This window comes from Macaca nemestrina, chromosome 17 (assembly GCF_043159975.1).
Source record: "Macaca nemestrina isolate mMacNem1 chromosome 17, mMacNem.hap1, whole genome shotgun sequence".
NCBI classification, from domain to species: domain Eukaryota; kingdom Metazoa; phylum Chordata; class Mammalia; order Primates; family Cercopithecidae; genus Macaca; species Macaca nemestrina.
In genome coordinates, this window is record NC_092141.1 from 40,636,131 (window position 1) to 40,656,552 (window position 20,422).

Genomic DNA, 20,422 nt, shown 5'->3' on the forward strand with positions numbered 1-20,422 from the left:
ACAGAACGTTTTAACAGAAGTTAGATTCTGGTTTCCAAGAAGCGCTGAGATGCAGACATATGCCCTTGTTCCTCTTTCCTAGACGTGGAAACTGAGACCCAGAGAGGTTGAATAGGTTGTGCACAGTCTCGCAGCTACCAAGTGACAAGCCACGATTTGATCTCGGGCCAGTGTGTTAGACTCCAAGTTGCGTGCTCCTGTCCCTCCCCGCGCGTCGGCGGAGCTCGGGGCCGGACTGGACCCGCCGAGGGAGGGGCGGACAGTCCTGACGGGGCGGGGCGGGGCGGGGCTGGCGGCCTCCCGGACCTGGCTGAGGCGCTGCGACCGGGTCCCTCTCCACCTGCCGGGCCGAGCGCACGGGCCATGGGCTGAGCCCCGCTGAGCCCGCCGGGCCGGCCATGGGCGACCGCGAGCCCAACAAGAAGCGGCTGCTGGAGCTGCTGCGGGCGCCGGACACAGGCAACGCGTACTGCGCCGACTGCGGGGCGGCAGGTAAGGGCGCGGCAGCGCGGGAAGCGCGAGACCCCCGGCCGGACCCCTGGCCCACCCGACTCCTCCCCTCCGCACCACCGGGTCCCGCCCTCGGCCCCCGCTGGACCCAGACGTGGGACCTGCGGGCCCGGACCCCTCCCACCCACATCGTGAACCTCTCACCCGAGCCCCGAGGGCCTTCTCCGCACCCGGCCCCGGCCCCTCCGAGCCCAGGCTCGGCTCCCCTTGCGGGACCAGACGCGGATCTTCCCACGTGCTTGGACCCCGACACTACAGCCGGCAGCCGGGAGCCCTGCTGGTCCCGCTCTCTTCCCTGGCCAGGCACCCGACCACCTGGGTCCGGGCTCGCCGTGTCTGCGCTCCCAGGCGCGCCCCCAGCCCTCAGACTCAGACATGCCAGCTAGAGCTAGAGGTCGGGCCCAGGCCCCCTATCGTCCTGTACCCCCTGCCCGCTCCCGGACGCCCCCCGAAGGACTCCCCAGCGCCCCACCCCGCTGACGCCGAGGGCCCCCTGACTCAGCCTCCCAACCTGCAGCTCCGCGCCGAGTCCCGCGGTGTGCCCCCCGCGCCCTCCTCTCGGTTCCCTCTGAGTCCCGTCACTTCCACGTCGCGCCACCTCAGACTCTCTCCCCGCACCCTGGACTGCTTCCAGGATCTTCACCCCGGTCGCCGCGCAGCGGCCGGTGGTCTAACCAGAAAGTGTCAGGCTGGCCGCTTAGTTCGCCTTAGGTGGGAGAAGGGGCACCCGCCTGCCCCAGCGCCCCAAGCCCAGCCCTGGTTTCTTCGCCGCGCTTTCCACTCAGCTCCTCTCCTACCTCTCCCCCTGCAGATCCCGACTGGGCCTCTTACAAGCTGGGGATCTTCATCTGTCTCAACTGCTGCGGTGTCCACCGTAACTTCCCTGACATCAGCAGAGTTAAATCCGTGCGTCTTGACTTCTGGGACGACAGTATTGTGGAGGTAGAAAGGCATGCCCGTGGAGAGCCGTGGAACTGCGGAGCTGGAGTGGAGCCAATGGGCAGGGGGCTCCCGTTCTACAGAGGGGGAAACTGAGACCCAGAGAGGGGCAAATCTAGCCAGAGGAAACACAGCCTATAAGATGGCAGCTTAGACAGAGGCCCTGAGTTCAAATTCTGGCTCCATCATGTGCTGACTTTTTTTTTCTTTTTTTTTTTTGAGACGGAGTTTTGCTGTGTTGTCCAGGCTGGAGTGCAGTGGAGCAATCTTGGCTGCCTGCAACTGCCGCCTCCCGGGTTCAAGTAATTCTCCTGCCTCAGCTTCTCAAGCAGCTGGGATTACAGGCGCGTGCCACCACGCCCGGCTAATTTTTTTGTATTTAGTAGAGACGAGGTTTCACCATGTTGGTCATGCTGGTCTGGAACTCCTGACCTCAGGTGATCCACCACCCCGGCCTCCCAAAGTGCAGGGATTACAGGCCTGAGCCACTGCTCCTGGCCATCATTTGCTTACCTATAAACTGGGAGGCCCTGAGCTAGGCACTTAGACCTAGCTGTGGACCCTCAGTTTCCACATCTGTATTCAAGGGATACCACCATTTCTCTTTTTTTTCTTTCTTCCTTTTTTTTTTTTTTTTTTTGAGACAGAGTTTTGCTCTTGTCGCCCAGGCTGGAGTGCAATGGCGCAATCTCGGCTCAATGCAACCTCTGCCTCTGGGGTTCAAGCAATTCTCCTGCCTCAGCCCCCTGAGTAGCTGGGATTACAGGCACCCACCACCACGCCCAGCTAATTTTTGTATTAATTTTTAGTAGAGATGGGGGTTTTGCCATGTTGGTCAGGCTGGTCTCGAACTCCTGACCTTGGGTAATCCACCCACCTCGGCCTCCCAAAGTGCTGGGATTACAGGCATGAGCCACTGCGCCTGGCCACCACCACCAATTTCACAACACTGCTGTGAAGATGATTGTAGGCTCAGTCCAGACACAAAAAAAGTAGTCAGTTAACAGTTGCTGTTGGACGAGTGTGGTGGCTCACACCTATAATCCCAGCATTTTGGAGGCTGAGGCTGGTTGATCGCTTGAGCCCAGAAGTTCAAGGGCAGCCTGGGCAACATGGTGAAACCTTGTCTTTACAAAAAATATAAAAACTAGCTGGGTGTGGTGGCATGTGCCTGTCATCCCAGATACTTGGGAGGCTGGGGTGGGAACATCACCTGAGCCTATAAGGGTGTGGCTGCAATGAGCCAGGATCGCACCACTGCACTCCAGCCTGGGTGAGAGTGAGACCCTGCCTCAAAACAAACAAACAAACAAAAAAGTTATGATTAGTGAAGTCTTGCACTGGGGGAAGGGAAATAACCTGATTTGTGGTCTAAAGTCCTCCTCCTTTCCCCCTAGGCAGAAAGAGGACCACTTTGCTCTTCTGCCCTCTGGGGATGGAAGATACCCTCACCCTGCATAGGAATTCCATTTTGGTCAGAAAACCTCCAGAGAGCAGGCAGTTTTGCACTGTGCGGGCTGGCTGAGGGTTTCCAGGACTATTGGGGAAGCAGGCTGACGTTTACTGAGTGCCCACTCTGTGCCAGGTACTGTGCTAGACAGCACTGGACTGGCGGCTTTAGTGTGACCTTACTATGTACTGGGTCTTGGGAGAGAACAATGAACAAGATAAGGTCCCTGGCCATACAGAGCTTACATTCTAGTGTGGGAGAAAGGCTGGAAACCAGTAAACCAGCACATAAACCTGAAGGATTTTATTTGCACCTTATAACTCCCATGTTATATTTTCTTTTTTCTTTCTTTCTTTTTTTTTTTTTCGAGACGGAATTTCACTCTTGTTGCCCAGGCTGGAGTGCAATGGTGCGATCTTGGCTCACTGCAACCTCTGCCTCTGGGGTTCAAGTGATTGTTGTGCCTCAGTCTCCCGAGTAGCTAGGATTATAGGCATGCACCACCACGCTTGGCTAATTTTGTATTTTTCGTAGAAGTTTTACTAGAGACAGGGTTTCACCCTGTTGGTCAGGCTGGTCTCAAACTCATGACCTTAGGTGATCCGCCTGCTTTGGCCTCCCAAAGTGCTGGGATTACAGGCGTGAGCCACCGCGCCCAGCATTTTGTTTTGTTTTGTTTTGTTTTGTTTTTTGAGATGGCGTCTCACTCTGTCACCCAGGCTGGAGTGCAGTGCATGGCTCAATCTCAGCTCACTGCAATCTCCACCTCCTTGGTTCAAGCGATTCTCCTGCCTCAGCCTCCTGAGTAGCTGGGATTACAGGCGCCTGCCACCATGCCCAGCTAATTTTTTGTATTTTTAGTAGAGATGGGGTTTCACCATGTTGACCAGGCTGGTCTCGAACTCCTGACCTGAGGTGATCGACCTGCCTCAGCCTCCCAAAGTGCTGGGATTACAGGTGTGAGCCACAGCACCCAACTCCCTGTTATATTTTCTTCTTCTTCCTCCTCCTCCTCCTCCTCCTTCTTCTTCTCTTTTTCTTTCTTTCTTTCTTTCTTTCTTTCTTTCTTTCTTTCTTTCTTTCTTTCTTTCTTTCTCTTTCTTTCTTTCTTTCTCTCTCTCTCTTTCTTTCTTTCTTTCTTTCTCTCTTTCTTTCTTTTTTCTTTTTTTCTTTTTTTTTTTTGAGATGGAGTCTTACTCACTCTGTTGCCCAGGTTGGAGTGCAGTGGTGTGATCTTGGCTCACTGCAACCTCCTCCTCCCAGGTTCAAGCAATTCTTGTGCCTCAGCCTCCCAAATAGCTAGGATTACAGGTGTGCACCACCACACCTGGCTAATTTATTTATTTATTTGAGACAGAATCTCGGCTTGAGGGCAGCGACATGCCTAGGCTTGAGGGCAGTGCCACAGTTTTGGCTCATTGCAACCTCTGCCTCCCAGGTTCAAGCAAGTATCCTGCCTCACCCTTCTGTGTCCTGGCTAATTTTTGTAATTTTTTAGTAGAGACAAGGTTTCACCATGTTGGTCAGGCTAGTCTCAAACTGCTGACCTCAAGTGATCCCCAGCCTTGGCCTCCCACAGTGCTGGGATTACAGGTGTGAGCCACTCTACCTGGCCGTTTTCTTCATTTTTACAGGTGAGATTCTCAGGGTCACTTATCAAATAAATGGCAGTCAGGATTTGAATCCTGCTTTGTTGGGATCCAAAGCTGGCGATACAGCCTAGCAGCCCCTGCAGAGGAAAAGAGGAGCAATGCTCCTCTCCTGCAAAGGAGATGCCCAAGCCATGTGAATTAAACACCTGGTGTTTCTTCCCACTTCTGCCCTCATACTAGCTATGCCACTGCTGCCAGGGTCACTTTTGGTGCATCAGCCTCTGGGTCTCTTGGGTGCCAAAGGGCCCTACTAATCATCCTGACCTATGCACTCCGTGAACCCAGCACCCACTTCTTCCATCCTCCAGGTACATTTATCTCCTGTAGACTTTCAGGGCTGCTATGGGTCCTAGCCATCTGTGGAAGGCATGATAGGAAGAATGTGAGCTTTGGAGTCAGGTCTGGGTTCAAATCCCAGTTCTCCACTTATAGCTGTGTTTCCTTGAACAAGTAACCGAACCTCTCTGAGCCTCAGTTGACTCATCTGTAAAATGGGTACAGTGATTTGAAAACGACTGAGAGGACCCAGTGAGCTGATGTGTGAGCACTGTGGAGTCCTGCCCATATGAGGCATGGTTATATCTGCCCGTGATTGTTACAGGCTGGGGCTTCCCGGCAGTATGGATGACCAAGCCCAGTGGGACATCTCCTTCTTGGAGGCAGTTTCTTCTGACTCAGCCTAAGTCAGCAGCCTCATAGTTTCATTTCACGTTTTTTCAAGGTCTAATATTACCTCAAGTTGCTGTTGTCTTGCAGTTTATGACCCACAATGGGAACCTCCGTGTGAAGGCCAAGTTCGAAGCCAGAGTCCCAGCTTTCTACTATATCCCCCAGGCCAACGACTGCCTGTGAGTGGGTGATTCCTTAGGGACTGGGTGAGGGGGCTGTCCTGGTTCCACCTCCTCCCCCTCTCCATCTTTGATGTCTTCATCTGTGGTGGTCTCTTCTATGGGCCTGGTGCGCAGGTAGATGCAGGAAAGCACTGGATACCATCACAAAGAGCACATAGGAAGACTGATATAAGCCTCTTTCTGCCTCTATTGCTTGGGCGTGTCTCTTCCTTTCTCTGGGTCTCAGTTTCCACAGCTCTTAAATGGAGGATTTTTCTCTATGATCTCTATGATTTTTCTCTATGATCTCTGCCGGTGACATTCTTATAGCTTACAGATGGTGGCTAACTTGGTAGAGGGGATAAACACTAATATCTTACTAGACCAAGTGTGTTTCAGCTACTTTCTTTAGAGAAATATGTCTAGGGCTGGTCAGGCACGGTGGCTCAAGCCTGTAATCCCAGCACTTTGGGAGGCCGAGGTGGGCAGATCACAAGGTCAGGGGATAGAGACCATCCTGGCTAACATGGTGAAACCCTGTCTCTACTAAAAATACAAAAAAATTTTAGCTGGGTGTGGTGGCGGGCGCCCATAGTCCCAGCTACTGGGAGGCTGAGGCAGGAGAATAGTGTGAACCCAGGAGGCAGAGCTTGCAGTGAGCCGAGATAGCACCACTGCACTCCAGTCTGGGCAACACAGCGAGACCCCGTCTCAAAAAAAAAAAAAAAAAGGTGAGAAATATGTCCAGGGCTCTACCACCTCAGCTCGGGTTGGCTCTGAACAACTTGCCTGAGCTGCAGATCCCTAAATAATAACCAAAAAATAAGAATAATAGCCATGCACAATGGCCAGTGCCTGTAATCCTAGCACTTTGGGAGGCTGAGGTGGGAGGATCGCTTGAAGACAGGAGTTCAATGCCAGCCTGAGCAACATAACAAGACCCTGTCTCTACAAAAAATAAAATAAAATAAACTTAGCCGGGGCATAGTGGCACGTGCCTATAGTCTGAGCTACTAAGAAGACTGAGGTAGGGGGATTGCTTGAGCCCAGATTGCAGTGAGCTAGGATCACATGTGTCACTGCCCTCTAGTATGAGTGACAGAGTGAGACCTAGCATTAAAAAAAAAAAAAAAAAAAAAAAAGTAGCTACTGGCTGGATGCAGTGGCTCATGCCTGTAGTCCCAGCTACTTGGGAGGCTAAGGCACGAGAATTGTTTGAACCCGGGGGCAGAGGGTGCATTGAGCCAAGATCGCTCCACTGCACTCCAGCCTGGGCAACAGAACAAGACTCTGTCTCAGGAAAAAAAAAAAAAAAAGGCCAGGTGTGGTGGCTCACGCCTGTAATCCCAGCACTTTGGGAGGCCAAGGCAGGCGGATCGCTTGAGGCCGGGAGTTCAAGACCAGCCTGGCCAACATAGTGAAACCCCGTCTCTACTAAAAATAAAAAAATTAACTGGGCATGGTGGTGTGTGCCTATAGTCCTAGCTACTCGGGAGGCTAAGGCAGGAGAATCGCTTGAATTCGGGAGATGGAGGTTGCAGTGAGCAGAGATCACTCCACTGCCCTCTAGCTTGGGCAACAGAGTAAGACTTTGTCTCAAAAGAAAAAAAAGCTACTAATATTATTGAGCTTTGCTTAAGTACTAGGTCCTGTGCAAAATGCTTATGTGCATGTGTTTGTTTAATTCTCTCAACAACCCTACAAGTACTGCTATTATCCTTATGCTATAGATGAAAAAACCTGAGGTTTGTGGAGGCAGAACTGGTCTAGCCTGTCTGACACCAGGGCCTGGGTGACTGTGTCATGGCATTGGGAGAATTCAATATAAGAGGGGCACTTTGAAGCAGCAAGAGGGTTCAGGTCCCCTGGAGGTGAGGGTTAGTGTGGTACTGGTACCTAGTCGCCCTGGACCTCTGCAGATCTGACTGCCTGAGCCTGAGACTCCTTCCCAGGGACTTAGACTCGCCACCAGGGCTGCTAGACAGTGCCTTGTGTAAATGGGGAGAAGGAATCCCTTTAGGCTGACCCAGCCTCATAGGGGGTATGTCTGGCAAACAGAAAGCAGCTGCATTTCAGCTGCTGAGCCTCAGCAAGGTGCTTTTGGGCAGCACACAGACTATATAGCCATACCTAGTGGTCTTGTAATTTCTCAGTGCTTAGACAATTAAGAGCTAGTAACGTACTCTGGAGTGGCTGGAGAAGAACAGCTTTCTACCTGGAAGACCTCAGTTTTGTTTCCCAGCTCTACTGTGACCCAGCTGTGAGGACGTGGGCAAGTCAGCAAATCTCTCTGATTGTCGACATCCTCATCTCTGAAATGTAGACAATGATGCCTGCATCATAGCATAGTTGTAGAGATTACATGAGATAACTTACACAGAACCTTTCACATGCCACCCGACACACTGGTTTGAATCCATTTCACCGTGTCTGCTTCAGAATGCTACCTGTCCATGGCCAGTTTTGGGGTGTGCTGGTTCAACTTGAGAGGGCCTGTCTCATCTTGGCTCGCTGCTGCCACTCTGCCCTTTGCTCCAACCGCTCAGTAAACACCTGCTCTGTGCTAGGCTTCCTGCCGGCACTACACAGACATTACTCGCCATGACTCCAGCAGCAGCCCTGCACTTTAACCCTTTTTATCTGAGTACTAATGGCCACCTCCAGGACCAAGATGGGTGGCCCTTGGTCTCCATTCCTTCTCTCAGCTCTGCTCTGGTGTCCAGGTTTCCACCCTCATGGTGGGCCAGGTGATTCTCCTCAATGATCTGTGGGCTGTGCACTAGGAAGGACTCTCTCGCTTTCTTTCTCTTTCTCTCTTTCTCTCTTTCTTTCTTTCTTCCTATATAGAGACAAGGTTTCACTCTGTTGCCCAGGCTGGAGTTCAGTGGCACAATCATGGCTCACTGCAGCCCCGACCTCCTCGGCTCAAGTGCTCCTCCCACCTCAACCACCCAAGTAGCCAGGACTACAGGTGCATGCCACCACGCCCGGTTAATTTTTGTATTTTTGTTTGTTTTTATTTTTGTAGAGATGAGGTTTCATCATGTTGCCCAGGCTGGTCTCAAACTCCTGAGCTGAGCTCAAGCCATCTGCCTGCCTTGGCCTCCCAAAGTGCTGGGATTACAGGCATGAGTTACCATGCCCAGCCTGGACTCTTGATTATAAGTATCAGAAACTTTATTTATTTATGTATTTATTTATTTATTTATTTATTTATTTATTTTTTTTTTTTTTTTGAGATGGAGTCTTGCTCTGTCCCCCAGGCTGGAGTGCAGTGGCGCAATCTCGGCTCACTGCAAGCTCCACCTCCCGGGTTCACGCCATTCTCCTGCCTCAGCCTCCTGAGTAGCTGGGACTACAGGCGCCCGCCACCGCGCCCGGCTAATTTTTTGTATTTTTAGTAGAGACGGGGTTTCACCGTGGTCTCGATCTCCTGACCTTGTGATCCGCCCGCCTCGGCCTCCCAAAGTGCTGGGATTACAGGCGTGAGCCACCGCGCCCGGCTGTATTTATTTATTTTTGAGACAAAGTCTTGCTCTTTCACCCAGGCTGGAGTGCAGTAGCACAGTCTCAGCTTACTGCAACCTCTGCCTTGTGGGTTCAAGCGATTCTCCTGTGTCAGCTTCCCAAGTAGCTGGGATTACAGGCACGTGCCACCATGCCCAGCTAATTTTTATATTTTTGGTAGAGCCGGGGTTTCACTATGTTGGCCAGGCTGGTCTTGAACTCCTGACCTCAAGTGATCTGCCTGCCTTGGCCTCCCAAAGTGCTGGGATTACAAGTGTGAGCCACTGCACCTGGCCAGAAACCCAATTTAAACCAGCATAAGAAAAAGATGATTTTATGGGTTCTGGGGATGAGACTACCAGAAGGACAGTGGTGGAGCTGGCCTCAGGAAGGACCGAGCCAGGAGCTCAAACACCTTCAGGTCTCTCACACTGTCTCTGGCTCTCTTCCCTCCTTCTCTCAGCCAGGCTTCCTTCACACAGCTGGCAGCAAGGCCACAAGCAGGTGCCAGGCTATACCTTCCAGCGTGGCTCTGGAGAAAGCTCCATCAGTGTCTCCTTCACTTTTGACCCTGTCGGTCCACACAGCCCAGAGCAGCAAAGAGCTCTGACCTACCAGGTTGGGCCAGATGCCCAGCTCTAGTCATTCTTGTGGTTATGGGGTAAGGTCATATACACCTTGGAACATTTCCCTGGAAAAAGTGAGCGGGAACCAAACAATGAACATAACTCCACTCTCGGCGGCATGATTTTTCTGCAGGACTCGTGGATGACAATTTCTGATTGAGGTCACATTAAACACCTACTATGTGCTGAGTAGGTGCTAGGCCCTTTATATACATTTAAACCTCTCAACAACCCGGAGGGCTAAGTGAGTATAACAATAGTGGCCCATTCCCCAAATTCAGAGGAGTTAGGTAACTTGCTCATGGTCACATGGTGGATAAATGATAGAGTGAGACCAGGTCGCAGGTGGTCAGATCCTAAGATGACTGCTCTGTCCAGTGTAGCCTGCCCAGACTTCATGGGCAGGCACAGGAAGAGGCTCCTGGACTCTCCTGCCGAAGCTCATGAACATGCAGCGGGAGCAGGCGGTGTCGATGGTCCAGGGGAGCCAGTATCTGTTTCATTGACCTAGAGAGCTGACACTGGGGTTGGAACAGCTCAGTGGTTCTCAAATAGCCCACTGGGAGAAATAATTCCCCCAGAGGACATTTGGCAATGCCTGAAGACATTTTTGGGTACCACAGCTGGGGAGGGGTCCTACTGGCATCCAACGGGTGGAGGCCAGAAATGCTGCTAAACATTCTATGGAGCATGGGGCAACCCACAGGACAGCACAACAAGGAATTCTCCAACCCCGAATATTAATAGTACGGAGACTGAGGAATCCTAGGTAGCTGGAGCAGGCAGTGCGGCACTGCTGTGATGTACCCACCCTCAACTGCAAGGTCTTGGAAAAGAATGCATCAGTCCAGGCATGATGGTAATCCCAGCACTTTGGGAGGCTGAGGCAGGAGGATCGCTTGAGCCCTGGAGTACAAGACCAGCTTAGGCAATATAGGGAGACCCCCATCTCTACAAAAATTTAAAAATTAGCCGGGTGTGGTGGTGCATGCTTGTGTTCCCAGCTACTTAAGAGGCTGAGGTGGGAGGATCGCCTGGGCCTAGGAGGTCTAGGCTACAGTGAGCCATGATCACACCACTGCACTCCAGCCTGGGCAACAGAGTGAGACCCTGTCTCAAAAAAAAAAAAAAAAAGAGAATGCATCAAACGCAGCTGACCACAGGCTCTCTCTTTTTAGGGTCTTAAAGGAACAATGGATTCGAGCTAAGTATGAGAGACGGGAATTTATGGCTGACGGGGAAACCATCTCACTCCCAGGTAAAGTTATTTCCATCATCTTTTGAAATCTATGTTTTAATGAGCTCTAGAAAGACAAAGTGCCTCAATATTAGGAGCAGGATCCATCCAAGAGATGCCTGCTGTTCTCACTCTGGCCGCAGAGGCCAAAGTGTGGGTTCTTCTGACTTTGAAATAACAACACATCAGCTCATGGGGCTTTATGCTCTGAGTAGCAGAGAAGCATATTTGTCTCAGGTCTTTGCAGGGTCACAAGTGTGTACAGACTCTTTTTTTTTTTTTTGAGACAGGGTCTTACTCTGTTGTCCAGCTTGGAGTGCAGTGGCACGATCACAGCTCACTGCAGCTTCAGTCTCCCAGGCTCACATGATCCTCCCATCTCAGCCTCCCAACTAGCTGGGTCTACAGGCACATGCCACCATACCTGGCAAATTATTGTGGGTATTTTTTTTTTTTTTTTTGGTAGAGATGGGGTTTCACCATGTTGCCTAAGCTGGTCTTGAACTCCTGAACTCAAGTGATCCCCCCACTTTGGCCTCCCAAAGTGCTGAGATTACAGGCGTGAGCCACTGTGCCCAGCCAGACTCTTTTTCTTTTCTTTCTTTCTTTCTTTTTTTTTTTGAGATGGAGTCATGCTCTTGTTGCCCAGGGTGGAGTGCAGTGGCATGATCTCAGCTCACTGCAGCCTCTGCCTCCCGGATTCAAGCGATTCTCCTGCCTCAACCTCCTGAGTAGCTGGGATTACAGCATCATGCTTGGCTAGTTTTTGTATTTTTAGTAGAGACGGGGTTTCACCATGTTGGCCAGGCTGGTCTTGAACTCCTGACCTCATGATCTGCCCACCTCAGCCTCCCAAAGTTCTGGGATTACAGGTGTGAGCCACCGCGCCCAGCGTCAGACTCTTAATATAAATTGCAGGAAGACTCCTCCACTGGATAAACCAATTAGGAAAAGATGTCCCTGCTCCTGGTGAACTTTGTTCCATGTGCAGCTCAAGGCTTGGTGAGGAGCATGGGCTTAAATTCAGCCTCCCTTTCGACCATTGTGCAGGGTACAACCTCTTCTGTGGCCCTGGATCTGTGGCAGTTTCACCCCTCCTGTCCTGAGTCCAAGCTGACTCTGACCCAGACAGTAAAGTATACAAAACCATTCTTAGAGGGCCAAAGGCAGTGCTCAGCTCTCCTGGCTACCAGGACCACAAATGATTCTATTTATTATGTATTTATTTATCGAGTCAGAGTCTCACTCTGTTACCCAGGCTGGAGTGCAGTGGCATGATCTCGGCTCACTGCAACTTCCACATCCCAGGTTCAAGTGATTCTCGTGCCTCAGTCTCCCGAGTAGCTGGGATTACAGGCATGCACCACCACACCTGGCTAATTTTTATATTTTTAGGAGAGACAGGGTTTTGCCATGTTGGCCAGGCTGATCTCGAACTCCAACCTCAAATGATCTGTCTGCCTTGGCCTCCCAAAGTGTCAAGATTACAGGCGTGAGCCATTGCACCCAGCCCATAAATTATTCTTCAAACCAGCAGATGCCTGGAGGGCACTCACTGTTTCTTTCTTTTCTTTTTTTTTTTCCCCCCGAGATGGAGTCTCACTCTGGCACCCAGACTGGAGTACAGTGGCGCAATCTTGGCTCACTGCAATCTCCCCCTCCCAGGTTCAAGTGATTCTCCTGCCTCAGTCTCCTGAGTAGCTGGGATTACAGGCATGTGCCACCATCCCCAGCTAAATTTTGTATTTTTAGTAGAGACGGGGTTTCACCATGTTGGTCAGGCTGGTCTTGAACTCCTGACTTCGTGATCCACCCGCCTCGGCCCCCCAAAGTGCTGGGATTACAGACGTGAGCCACTGCCCGGCCTTATTTCTAAAGTCTCATTAGGTTGATGTCAACAAGAAGTTGGGCAGGACCATATGTATTGATTATGTATTTAGGTGTCTTTCAGAATCAGTCCAGTATCTCAGGACTTTGCCTTCTTAAGGGTCTTCTTATGAGACAGCCTGATACACAGAAGGTCAAGGAAGGAAGGTTTTAGGCAGTGGGAAGTGCCCCTGAAGTGAGAAGACATCACAAAATTGGCCCCAGATGGGATCCTCGTGTACTGCAGCTGAAATAGGGAAGTTTGAGTGGAGATATTTTGGCAGCAGATGGAAGGCTCATTCCACCCTTGAGAACCTCAGAGATTCCTGAGCTGCTTGTGCATCTTAAGGTCACATGTGTTCACTCTTTGTCATCCTTGCTGCTTAAGGTAACCGAGAAGGATTCCTGTGGAAGCGAGGAAGGGACAACTCACAGTTTCTGAGAAGGAGGTTTGTACTTCTGGCAAGAGAAGGCCTCCTGAAGTACTACACAAAAGAAGGGGTAAGATGCCAGACCAACGAGAGCAGGTGCCTTCCTGAGCACTCTCACTCAACTAAGGTCTACATTCTAATCAGTGGTGCCTTTTCTTGTAGATAATCTCAGCCCCTGAGAGTTAGGCACAACATTTGGCTACTTTTCCTTGGTTATACAGTAAACCAGCCCACTAAAAATCACAATTTCTGTCCACCTAGAATCGGCTTAGACAGGTCCATGTTTAAGCCTTTGATGACCACTTGGTTTTGCTTCATTTATTCATTCACTTAAGAAACATTTATTGAGTATCTACTGTGTGCTAGACATTATTCTAGGCACTGAGGATACAGCAGGGAACTAAACAAAACTCTCGTTCGCAGGGAGCTTTCAGTCTAGTGAAAGGAAAGAACTCCACAATCAACACATCAATATATAATACACCAGGAGGCAATAGTTTTATAAAGTAAAATAGAAGCGGCTGCGCACAGTAGCTCACACCTGTAATCCCAGCACTTTAGGAAGAAGTTGAGGCAGGGGGATTGCTTGAGTTCAGGAGTTTGAGATCAGCCTGGGCAACATGGTGAAACCCCATCTCTACAAAAAATACAAACATTAGCTGGGTCAAGCACATGCCCTTTTGCATGGTGGCGCATGCCTGTAGTCCCAGCTACTAGGGAGTCTGAGGTGGGAGAATTGCTTGAGCATGGGAAGTCGAGGCTGCATTGAGCTGGGGCTGTGCCACTGTACTCTAGCTTGGGTGACAGAGTGACACCCTGTCTCAAAAAGAAAAAAAAAAAAAAGGTAAAAAAGCAGAGAGTGAGAAGATAGAGAACAATGAGAGTGTGTCAGGGAGTTAGGGAGTGCTGCAGCAGAGTGATCACGGAAGGCCTCTCTGGTGACATTTGAACAGATAACTGAACAAATGTGAGCATTGAGTGACATGGCTATGTGGGGGAGGAGTAGAAGTGGGAGCAACAGTGTGTGCAGAAGCCCTGAGCACAGGTATGGTCAAACACCTACACCTTTGCACCGATTTGAGAAAGATGATCCCTGTAAGAGGGTGCAGCCCCTGGGGCCCAGTCTCAAAAATCAGAAGCCTGGTTTGCAGTGACCAGCCAGCTAGGAGCTTTTTACACAGTGCACAAACTACCTAACCATAAGCTGCAGCCCCTGCCCTGAGCTAGAAGTGTGTTTGTTGGGTATAGGGCATCAAGGAGGGCAGAGTAACTTGTGCAGAGTGAGCAAGGAAAAGGGTGGAGGGAGATGAAGTCACATGGTGGAGGGCCTTGTAGGTCACAGCAAGACGGGATTTCTTTTGGTAACAGTTTATTGAGATATAATTCACATACCATATAATTCACCCATTTAAAGTATGCAGTCAATTGACTTTTAGTATATTCACAGAGTAGTACAACTATCACCACAATTCAGTTAAAAACTTTAAACCCCTTATCCCTTAGCTGTAATCCCTTGCCTCACCCCACCACTAGCCCTAGGCAACCAACAACCTGCTTTCTGTCTCTATGGATTTGCCTAATCTGGTTTTTTTCATTTTATTTTATTTTATTATTTTATTTTATTTATTTTTTTAGAGACAGGGTCTTCCTCTGTTGGCCAGGCTGGAGTGCAGTGGTGCAATCATAGCTCACTGCAACCTTAAATTATTGGCCTCAAGCTCTCCTCCTGCTCTGGGCTCTCAAAGCACTGGGATTGCAGATGCATACCACTCCACCCAGCTAATTTTTATTTACTTATTTATTTTTGTAGAGATAGGGTTTTGCCTTGTTGCCTAGGCTGTTCTCAAACTCCTGGCTTCAAGCAATCCTCCGCCTCAGCCTCCCAAAGTACTAGGATTATAGATGTGAGCTGCTGCACCAGGCCCCTGTCTGTTTTTTTTTATTATAGCCATCTTTGTTGGTATGAAGTCGTATCTCACTGTGGTTTTGATTGGTGTTTCCCACATGGCAAATGATGTTGAGCATCTTTTTAATGTGCTTATTGGCCATTTGTATATCTTATTTGTAGAAATGTCTATTCAGGGCCGGGCGCGGTGGCTCAAGCCTGTAATCCCAGCACTTTGGGAGGCCGAGACGGGCGGATCATGAGGTCAGGAGATCGAGACCATCCTGGCTAACACGGTGAAACCCCGTCTCTACTAAAAAATACAAAAAACTAGCCGGGCGAGGTGGCAGGCGCCTGTAGTCCCAGCTACTCGGGAGGCTGAGGCAGGAGAATGGCGTGAACCCGGGAGGCGGAGCTTGCAGTGAGCTGAGATCCGGCCACTGCACTCCAGCCTGGGCGACAGAGCGAGACTCCGTCTCAAAAAAAAAAAAAAAAAGAAATGTCTATTCAGATCCTTTCCCCATATTGGTCGGGCACGGTGGCTCACGCCTGTAATTCCAGCACTTTTGGAGTCCGAAGTGGGCGGATCACGAGGTCAAGAGATCGAGACCATCCTAGCCAACACAGATCCTTTCCCCATATTTTAATTAGGTTATTTGCCTCTTTATTATTAAATTGTAATAGTTCTTCATATATTCTAGATACAAGTCACTTACACATGTATGATTTGCAAAAATTTGGGCTTTTGGATTTTACTGAGTGAGATGGGAAACAATTGGAGGATTTTGAGCTGAGAAGTGATATTATTTGACTTAAGCTTTTGATTGACTGATTGATTTGAGATGGAGTCTCGCTTTGTCGCCTAGTGCAGAGTGCAGTGGCGCGATCTCGGCTCACTGCAACCTGTGCCTCCCGGGTTCAAGCAATTCTTTGCCTCAGCCTCTCGAGTAGCTGGGATTACAGGCGCCTGCCACTATGCCAAGCTAGTTTTTGTATTTTTAGTACACAGGGTTCCACCATCTTGGCCAGGCTGGTCTTGAATTCTTGACCTCGTGATCCACCCGCCTTACCCTCCCAAAGTGCTGGGATTACAGGCGTGAGCCGCCGCGCCTGGCCTATTTATTTATTTTTTGAGATGGGATTTCACTCTGTCGCTCAGATTGGAGTGCAATGGTGTGATCTCTGCTCACTGTGACCTCCGCCTCCTGGGTTCAAGCGATTCTCCTGCCTCAACCTCCCCAGTAGCTGGGACTACAGGTGTGCACCACCACACCTGGCTAATTTTTGTATTTTTAGTAGAGACAGAGTTTCACCATGTTTACCAGGCTGATTTAGAACTCCTGACCTCATGTGATCTGCCTGCCTCAGCCTCCCAAAATGCTAGGATTACAGGCATGAGCCACTGCACCCAGCCTGACTTAAGCTTTTTAAAAGCAGCATGCTGGCTGTTGCTAGGGTGAGTAGGAAGGAAGGAGGCCAGAGTGGAGGCAGAGAAATTAGTCAGGAAGCTGTTGCAATAACCCAACATGAAGAAGAGTGGTGGATCTGACCAGGATGGTTAGAAGTGGTCAGATTCTGGATATATTTTGGAAGTAGAGGCAATAGAATTTATTGAAGGATTGGATGTGGGGTGTGAGAGTAAGAGGAATCAAGGATGATTCCCAGATTTTTGCTCTACAAAACTACAGGAATAGATTTGCTATTTACTAAGGTGGCAAAGACTTAGACCCCTAAGGAGATGCTCAAAAGTCCTTTTTATGTTGAGATGCCTATTAGTCATCCAGTAGAGACATGGGGAAAGAAGTTGGATGTATGTTTCCTGAATTCTAAATCCAAGTGACAGAAGTTGGATGTATGATTTGGAGGCTTGGAGAGAGTTTGGAACTGGAGTCGTCAGCATGTAGACTGGTTTAGTAATGGGACTGGCTAGGATCACCTAAGCAGGAAAAAGGTGTTCAAGGACTGAGTATTTTGGTTATTTGTTGCTGAGTAACAAACCATCCTAAAACTTAACGGCTTAAAATATCAATTTACTATTTCTCACAATCCTACGGGTCAGGAATTTGAGCAGGCCTCGGCTGTTCTAGTGTACTCCATGTGGCATCAGCTGGGCTACTCTGCTGCCCTTAGCTGGCCAGAGATCCAAAGCTTTCACTAATGTCTGGTGCCTTGGTGTGCTCTATATGGTTGCTTTCTCTTCCTCATTCAGGAGTCTAGCTCAAGCTTTCTTGTGGTTTGGCTGCTGACTTCCCTAAACAAAAGTAAATGCTACCAGACCTCTGGAAGGCTAACCAGGAGCTGCATTCTATTGGTCAAAGCAAGTCATGCAACAAGCCCTGATTCAGGGGGAGGGGAAATAGATTCAAGCTCTTCATGGATAGAGTGTCATGTACACACTGGGAGGGAAAGACTTGGTGAACGCCATCTTTGGAGACCATCTAGCCCATTGAGCCCTGGGGCATTCCAGTATTTAAAGGACAGAAAGATAAGAAGTTTTCAGCAAAGAGAATGTGAAATTGTGGCCAACAAAGTAAGTGAAGGATAAGCTCTGAGCACTTTAGCCTTCACCTTACTCGATTTCCTATATGTAGAATTATTATGTATTTCCCCTGTTGCTTTTCTAGGCAGACCAGAGTAATGCTAAAAGGTCTGTTTATGGGGAGGAGAAGGGAGGATGAAGAGAAGTGGGTTAAAGGGTACAAACATATTGTAAGGTGGAAGGAATAAATTTAGTATTTGATGCCAGAGTGGGATAACTATACTTAACAAAAATACTCAGGTGACCAACACCCTAAATATCCTGACTTGATCACTACACATTATATACATGTAGCAAAATTTCACATGTACCCCATAAATTTGCACAAATAATTAAAAAAAAAAAAATCTGTCCAATGTGGCCACAGTCTAGGACCAAGTGAAAAATGTTAAGGGATGAAGAATCTTTACCTTCCAAGTTAGAGGAAGAATTTTTTCTCAGTCTTCAATGTAAAGCACTGAAGAATGTGGCTTTTTCAACATTTTTGCTGAAATGGTACAAAAGGCAGGAAGAGAAAGCGCTACTGCAGTTAGGAAAGGTCACCAAACCCCAGCAGCTGCTGTGAGCTGGCCTCTCGGACAGGGCCTCATCACTGGTTGAAAAAAGTTGATCTGGTTTTCAGTCCTACACCAGTTCAGTCCAGAATAGTCCAAAAATAGGATAGGCTCCCTGTGTTCTTATTTATTTACTTCCCAGAGTGGATATTTTAAAATCATAAAGGTAACTAATTTTAAGGTAAAACTTTTGGGTAATACAAAAAAGGAAATGAAGTATAAAGAGAGTGAAACTCAAAAAAAAAAAAAAATGCCTGAAGCTCTATACAAAGCGCTTAAAAAAGTCTTTGGAGGCCGGGCTTGGTGGCTCACGCCTGTAATCCCAGCACTTTGAGAGACCGAGTCAGTTGGATCAATTGAGGTCCAGAGTTCATGAGCAGCCTGGCCAACATGGTGAAACCCCATCTCTACTAAAAATACAAAGCTTTGCTGGGTGTGGTGGTGCATGTCTGTAATCCCAGCTACTGGAGAAGCTGAGGCACAAGAATTGCTTGAACCTGGGAGGCTGGAGGTTGCGGTGAGCTAAGATTGCGCCACTGCACTCCAGCCTGGGTGAAAGAGCAAGATTCCATCTAAAAAAAAAAAAAAAAAATTGGCCGGGCGCCGTGGCTCACACCTGTAATCCCAGCACTTTGGGAGGTCGAGGTGGGCAGATCACAAGGTCAGGAGATCGAGACCATCTTGGCTAACATGATGAAACCCCGTCTCTACTAAAAATACAAAAAAATTAGCCAGGTACTCTGGAGGCTGAGGCAGGAGAATGGCATGAACCCGGGAGGCGGAGCTTGCAGTGAGCAGAGATCGCACCACTGCACTCAGCCTGGGTGACAGAGCAAGACTCCATCTCAAAATAAATAAATAAATAAAAATAATAATAATAAATAAATAAATAAATATATAAACTTTATTTCTTAACATAAGCTCCATCAAGGTCAAGACACTTTTATAAGTGATGACACCAGCCATTTAGTCCATCCCCAAGCAATTGAGGGTCCTGGAAATTTAACCATGACAATGCAGTCTTTTTTACATTTTGTTTTTTCTGCCATTGTTTGAGACAGGGTCTTGCTCTTTCACCAAGGCTGGAGTGCAGTGGTACAATTCTAGCTCACTGCAGCCTCAACCTCCCAGGCTCAAGCGATCCTTCCACCTCAGCCTCCTGAGTAGCTGGGATTTCAGGCACACACCACCATGCCTGGCTAATTTTTGTATTTTTTGGCAGAGACAGGGTTTCGTCATGTTGCCCAGGTTAGTCTTGAACTCCTGAACTCAAGCAATCTAATCTACCAGCCTTAGCCTCCCGAAGTGCTAGGATAACAGACATGAGCCACCACGCCTGGCCTTTTTTTTTTACACTATTAACTGAAGAAAGGTGGGTACCCTTTACAGATTTTTTTTTTTTTTTTTTTTTTTTTGAGATGGGGTCTCACTTCGTCACCTAGGCTGGAGTACAGTGGCACGATCTTGGCTTACTGCAACCTTTGCCTCCCAGGTTCAAGTGATTGTCCTGCCTCAGCCTCCCCAGCAGCTGGGATTACAGGCATCCACCACCATGCTGGGCTAATTTTTGTATTTTTAGTAGAGATGGGGTTTCACCACGTTGGCCAGGCTGGACTTGAACTCCTGACCTCAAGTGATTCACCCACCTTGGTCTCCCAGAGTGCTGGGATTATAGGCATGAGCCACCACACTCGGCCGCCTTTACAGATTTTTTAAGACTAGAAAACGAAAAAAAGTTAGAAGAAGCCGAATTTGGACGGTAAGATGGATGCATAATGACTTCCCATTGAAGCTCTCACAAAATTGCCCTGGTTTGATGAGAGAAATGTAGCTGAAGCATTGTCGTGGGGGAGAAGGACTCTCTGGTGAAGCTTTCTCAGATGTTTTTCTGCTGAAGCTTTGGCTAACTTTCTCAAAACACTCTCATAATGAGCAGATGTTATTGTTCTTTGGCCCTCTAGAAAGTCAACAAGCAAAATGCCTTGAGCATCCCCCAGAAAACTGTTGCCATGGCCTTTGTTCTTGACTGGTCTGCTTTTGCTATGACAGGACCACTTCCACCTCTCAGTAACCATTGCTTTGATTGTGCTTTGTCTTCAGGATCATACTGGTAAAGCCATTTTTCATCTCCTGTTATAATTCTTCAAAGAAATGCCTCAGGATCTTGATCTCACTTGTTTAAAATTTCCATTGAAAACTCTGCTCTTGTCTGCAACTGATCTGGGTGCGATGGCATTGGCACCCATTGAGTGGAAAGTTTGTCCAACTTTAATTTTTCAGTCAGATTTGTGTGAGCTGCACCAGTTGAGGTATCTGTGGTGTTAGCTATTGTTTGTGCTGTTAATTTTTGCTTCTCTTCAATTAGGGCATGAACAAGATGATTTTTTTCCTTGCAA

General features: G+C 48.8%; 1 protein-coding gene across 6 annotated transcripts in view; it reads left to right on the forward strand.

The window, feature by feature from the left end:
* Nucleotides 1-332: 332 nt before the first annotated feature.
* The window catches only part of LOC105485219 (ArfGAP with dual PH domains 2), a 53,101-nt gene continuing 33,011 nt past the window's right edge, over nucleotides 333-20,422 (forward strand). For 2 of the 6 annotated variants that reach the window (XM_071082686.1, XM_071082689.1), the window contains exons 1-5: nucleotides 335-492; nucleotides 1,322-1,452; nucleotides 5,308-5,399; nucleotides 10,693-10,772; nucleotides 13,006-13,118. In XM_071082686.1, coding sequence (XP_070938787.1) covers nucleotides 399-492; nucleotides 1,322-1,452; nucleotides 5,308-5,399; nucleotides 10,693-10,772; nucleotides 13,006-13,118 — 510 coding nt within the window. In that variant the 5' untranslated portion in view covers nucleotides 335-398. Of the gene's footprint in view, nucleotides 493-1,321; nucleotides 1,453-5,307; nucleotides 5,400-10,692; nucleotides 10,773-13,005; nucleotides 13,119-20,422 lie in introns of all 6 variants that reach the window. The other 4 variants (XM_071082684.1, XM_071082685.1, XM_071082688.1 and 1 more) reach the window with 3 other exon arrangements.